The sequence below is a fragment of the Stegodyphus dumicola genome, chromosome 4 (genome assembly GCF_044657685.1).
Source record: "Stegodyphus dumicola isolate Sdum_Otavi_A_Nest chromosome 4, ASM4465768v1".
Taxonomy (NCBI): domain Eukaryota; kingdom Metazoa; phylum Arthropoda; class Arachnida; order Araneae; family Eresidae; genus Stegodyphus; species Stegodyphus dumicola.
In genome coordinates, this window is record NC_140771.1 from 204,015,152 (window position 1) to 204,021,374 (window position 6,223).

Genomic DNA, 6,223 nt, shown 5'->3' on the forward strand with positions numbered 1-6,223 from the left:
TTTAACTAATATTAGTGCACATTAACTTTACTAACAGTTGTACACATTTGAATTCCAACATGCATCTATCCACAATACATTGTCAATTACCTAATGTGCATATTTTATGTGCTAACTTATGAGCAGAAATCTGATTTTGCATTCAGTTTACATGATTGAATATTCATTGAACACTATAGTCAGTGAGCATATTATTTACTATTATCTTTTAATTTTGATCTGCATATATTAAAAAGTTTCTAATGCCTTCTATTGAGGGACAACTATTTATTTTCTCACCCTTCTGTTTGACATGGTATTTTCATTTGCTATTCAAATTTGTTGCAGCTATTTTTCTTTCCTGATAATGTTCCTGTTATATATTTCAGAATTTTAATAAATTTTTAAAATGTGCTCTTTATTGAGTGAATTTGTGAAAAGTTATTTCTTTGTTGTTAATGTGAAATTTGTTTTTCAGAAAACTGCTGCTACAGATAAAACAAAAAAAGAAGAGAAAGAATGATTGCAAATTTTGTTATTGCAGTTATAAATTTTATTACTGCATTGAAATTCCTTTAATTTAAGGTTTTTTTTTTTTTTTTTTTTTTTTTTTTTTATTCCATATACTAACATTCCTATGTAGTAACAGAATACTTTATTAACTAAATTAAAATTTAAAGAACCATTAATTCTGTATCATGCATTATTGTACATGTCAGCTGTGTTGGGATTTTTTATCATATAAAATTCAAGAAGTTAAGCAAAATTAGTTTTTTCATTTCCACATTGAAAGTATTTCTTCAGAATTTTTGTATAATCCTTTAGTCAACGGGAACCCAGCAACATATTTAGTACAGTATGTATTGTGCTACAGTACAGCTAATGAGTTGAAAGTAAATTAAATTCTTAAAATTCTTAAAATGGAATGCAAAAATTATATATTACTACCTTATTTAAGAAGAAGTTAAAAAGGGTCCCCTAGGAGGCCAAAGCGGCTGAAAATCGAAAGGGCTTTGAGGTGTACCAAATAATAAAATTGTTTAACGGCTTTTCATCCTGAACAAAATGATATATTACAACCTATATTTACAAAAAAAATTAAAAAGGGGCCCTTATGCCACCCAATCAAAAGTGTGTGGGGTTGTGATTCTTGGTATCATTACAGGAAGTATGCTCTTTTTTATATATTATCTGGAGCATTCAGCGGAGTCTTAGTGTTTCATTTTTCAATTTTTTTTCCCCCAGCTGATTTTACACCTCTTTCTAACATTATAGTACTTCAGTTACAGCATTATATGATTTATGCATGTAGTGTTATATCTGCTAAATTTTTTCATAAAATAATAATATTGAATTTAAATTGCTTTCAAAGGCCTTTAACCATTATTTTACATAAGTTTGTTCATCTGGGTGGCATCATCAAAGTGCCTAAAAACATAAATTTCTTTTTTTTTTTAATTTTGAATTTCTAGCAAAATTTTAGAAGTTTTTGACTTGGGCTCACATAACTATATTCAAGCACCCATTTCTATAAATGCACATCAAAAGTATGCAAAAATAGATTTAAAAACAAAAATTAACAATTGGTAGCTACCTGGAAACAAACTGTTTTAGAGGGGCAGTGGTATAAAATATAAACCGGCTCTCAAAATTCAGGATTCCACTTTAGACTTTCAATTTGTGTTCTTAAGGCCCTTAAGTTACAATTGATGCAAAGTTTTACCGCAATATAAATTCTTTTTTATACTACCCCTGAAAGGGTTAAAGCATTTTATGACTGTATTATCTCATTATCACAAATGAGCTAAATGCAATATTTAATACAAGTATTAGGATCGAAATCTGCATGTGCACATTATGTGCTAGATATAAAAATGGTATATTTAAAAATGAGAAAAAAGAAGAACATACAAAAATTAGATTTCTACATGTACCTGTTTATTTCAGAGAAATAACATACCTTATAAGCTTAACACATTGACTGCTTATCACACGCTTGCGCGTGGCGTGGCGCTATCGCTGAAAAGCCAATCACGCGCCAGCGCGTGATGTGGGGTGATGTCTCAGTAGCCAGTCACGCGCTGGCGCGGGAAAATCCACTTCTGATTATTCATTCTCTAGTTCATTTGGCATTGCTTTCAGGGTATTTCTGCTGGTATTGGCATGTAGTTATGATTAGAAACTATCTGTAAATAATCGTGGTTTCGAATTTAATATTTAATTTTTGATTGAAAAAATAATCTTGTGATATGAGTTATACAGATGATAATTGTGCAGGGCCTTTGCGCCCCAAAAAAAGAAAAGTTCAAAATAATAAGAATTTAACGGATGATGAAATTGCAAATTTGTTGGCTGAGCTATCGGACGAGTACCCGAGTGATTATAGTTACGACGGCTACGACAGTGACAGTGACGAAAAATTCATTCCTCCCAATGATGCCCATGATATTTCGGATTCTGAAGATGAAGATGATGAACAAATCGTTCAAGGTGCAACATGTCAGCGCAATAATTCCGCTATAATGGAAAATTTAACTTGGGAAAACGATTCAACATCCATGAAGCAGTTTTCTTTCATAAAATCTGAGTGTTTGCTCCAAACTGTTTCAGGTAACAATCCTACAGATTACTTTCGGCATTTTTTCACCGACGGTATCTTGGAGGAAGTAGTTGCTGAAACTAATGATTATGCTCATAAAGTACTTTTTCACCGTGAAAAAAAGAAACATTCACGAATCAATGCCTGGAAAGACACTACAAAAAGAAACTTTTGACATTTGTGGGATTGATCTTACATATGGGAACTATATGAATCAACCGCATACAAGATTATTGGAAAACCGATTCACTGTTTGGTTTACATGTTTTTTCTGAAAACATGAGCAGGAATCGGTTTTTATTATTACTGAGGGCATTGCACTTCGCAAAAATTCCAGAGCAGAATACAGAAATTCCAAAGGATCGATTATATAAAATAAGAAGTATGGTAAATTTGTTCAACGCACGAGTATCTGAAATATATTACCCAGGACGAGAGATTAGTTTAGATGAGTCGATGGTATTATGGCGTGGACAACTTATATTTAGACAGTATATACCAAATAAACGTCACAAATATGGTATCAAGCTGTACATGATCACAACCCCTGATGGTATGGTTCTCAAATTTATGGTATATACAGGTATGTTGGATGATTCTGGTGGAAAAGGACATGCACAGAAAGTCGTAATGAATTTACTTGAGGGAATGTTGGATGTAGGGCATAGCGTATTTATGGACAATTATTATAACAGCTATGAACTGGCAAAATGTCTTTCTGATAGAAAAACTCATTGTACTGGGACAATTAGAAACAACAGGAAGACATTTCCAAAAGAGGTAAAAAAAAAAAAAAAAAAAACTGAAGAAAGGGCAAACTGTAGCAAAATATACTAATGGTGTGATGATTGCTAAGTGGAAGGATAAGAGAGACGTCACTTATATTTCCAATGAATATAAAAATGATATGGTGGAAAAAACAAAGAAAAGAGGTGAAGTTAAAACAAAACCACTACCTGTAATTCAGTATAATAAATTTATGGCAGGTATTGATAAGCAAGACCAGATGCTTGCTTATTATCCTTGTGAAAGAAAAACGATTAGGTGGCCCACGAAAATTTTTGTGCATATTTTGCAAATAATGATGTCCAATTCCCACTTTATCTACAACAAGTATTCCAATAGAAATATGTCACTTTATGACTATCGTCTATCTGTGATAAGATGCTTATTGAAACAGCCATCTGTTCATCGTGCTTCTGTGTGTCATCCATCTGAATCGGAGCATGTACTAAAAACGCGGGAAGAGAAAAAAGGTGGAAAAATACTGCGAAAGCAGTGTAAAAGCTGTTATTCGGAAGGAAAACGAAAAGATACCATATATGTGTGCAAAGTTTGCGAAGGATCTCCCGGATACTGCCTAGATTGTTCTAAGATTACACACAAATAACACTCTAAAATGTAAGTTTATTAATAATACCATTATAATTATCATGTAATAAATTCATTTGTAATATATATGTTTGTAATAGAGATTTATATAAAAATAATGCATACTGTCACTTATTTTACTTATTTTTATTCACTTTTTGCAAATCACGTGCCAGCGTGTAATGTGGCATTTGGGAAAAAAATTGTTGTGCAGTGCCAATCACGCGCTGGCGCGTAGTTAAGAAATTCCATATGGAAATGCTTAAATAATACTTAGATATAAAATAATCATATTTCATTAATAATTTTAAATCATATTTCCAATAATTAGTATGTTGGCTTCTGGGTACAATCTACTTCGATGTCAAGGCAATAACTATCAACCCCATCTCTAGAGACTGGCAGTCAATGTGTTAAAAATACACCCATTATCAGATAACATGAAAAGTTTGTGTATATTTGTCTTCCATTATATCTTCAAGCACATCATGAAATTCTGTGTCATCTTCACCATCACTATTACTCTTGATCCATAAATAAATAATCATCTGCCATTCCATCTAGACTGTTAGATATGCTACACTTTTTTAATTACTTTTGAATTACGTCAGGTGTAATTACAATCCATGCTTTTATTATCTGCTCACGGGCTATTTCAGACTAGCATGATGCATTTGACCTTCTTTTATAAATATTTTTCACATCCACATATTCCATTTTTGTTTAAATTTTCTTTGAATAACTTATTGATACTCACATCTAAAGGCTGAACTAATGCCATTAATCTGCCTGAAATAACTGCTGTGTCTAAATAGCCATGCCTATATTACACTCTTTCAGCAATTTCTCCCCCCCCCCATTATCCTTCAGATGGGGATCTCAACATGTCCCAAATTAAAAGACCTTATGGATTCTTTAAAGCAATAGGATTCTTTTGCCAAACATTTATTATCCGTAATTTCATACCATTTTCATTCATCCATTCTTTCTCATGACCATGAATGATAACACCATTTGGGAAGTTACATTTTGGCATTGTCTTTCTTTTAAAAATAACTACAGGTTTTAATTTTGTACTATCCACTAAGCAGGAAAGTACTATAATGAGGTGAGTTTTCTCGTGACCTGTTGTTTTTTTGTGAACTGCTTTTGTTCCTTTCACATTATTTTTTTATTTTCTATCATCTCAAACATTACTAGAGTTTCATCCATATTATCAGTATATAACAGTAAATAATTTTGCCTTTGTAAGTCAGTAACATATTTCTGAAAACTTATCAATTTGTTGTCCAAATCTTTCGGAAGCCTTTGTGAAACTTTTGCTTTTTCTCGTAAGTCTAAATTATCCTGTGCCATCAATCCAAAATTGCTTTGAAGATTTCACTTTCATTTTCATTCTTTTTGCCCACATTAAGACAAATAAGTGTATGCTGTTTCTTGTTACAATTAATTCGTTCTGTTGATTTTCTAGGACCCAATTTGCAACACTTTTTTCTAGGGTAGGCCATTTTGTTACTTCTTTATGCAAAGCACATTTATTCTTCGGCATATTAATTATTGTGATTTCATATTTCTGCCACTATGTATGGAGCTTTCAGCAATACTGCAGTCTGGTTTTCATTTCCTTCAGCAATTTGAAACCAGCACTGTCTTTTTTTGTTTGGTAGGATTCATACTTACTACTGAAAAGAACACTAGATAAACTGTATTTCAACCAAGCAAATGTGATTACTTCAATATGTTCACTTCAAATGACTATGGAAAGAGAAAATAGCTGATTCTCAATTATGTGAATTCATTTGGGTCTGAAGCCCATTGTTACCCCAAATTATGTCTGCCATTTCCTGACACCCTAGAATAACATTCTTGTGCACGCTTGAATTGAATACAACCCACCCTTTTTGCAGAATTATTTACTTCCTCAAGATATTTCCCCCATACACATATTGTTCCTCGTATCGCTTGTCAGCTCAATATATTATTGTTTGAAAGCCTAGGAAAAATCTTCAAATGAATGACTTCAAAAGTTAAAAGCATTGAACATGTATCTTTCAGTTTTCTTCTTAAAAAAAAGAATGTGTGTACTATGACAAATACACCCAAAAATTAAAAACTGTAGTTTGAAATTTTAGGTGTGTTTTATACATCAGAATATATACAATACATACACTCATGTGCAAAATTAACAGAATTTGTACATTATGTCAAATTTCTGAAAACCTACTGGACAGATTTTACTGAGACTTGGTAAGAATATGCATTTATAACAGAGAA

At 32.0% G+C, this 6,223-nt stretch overlaps 1 protein-coding gene across 1 annotated transcript in view; it reads left to right on the plus strand.

Annotated features, from left to right (window-relative positions):
* LOC118203327 (uncharacterized) overlaps nucleotides 1-787 on the plus strand; it is a 94,862-nt gene extending 94,075 nt beyond the window's left edge. Inside the window, exon 16 of the mRNA XM_085814405.1 lies at nucleotides 458-787. Within this exon, the coding sequence (XP_085670531.1) occupies nucleotides 458-502 (45 nt within the window). The 3' untranslated portion in view covers nucleotides 503-787. The remainder of the gene's footprint in view (nucleotides 1-457) is intronic.
* Nucleotides 788-6,223: the final 5,436 nt, after the last annotated feature.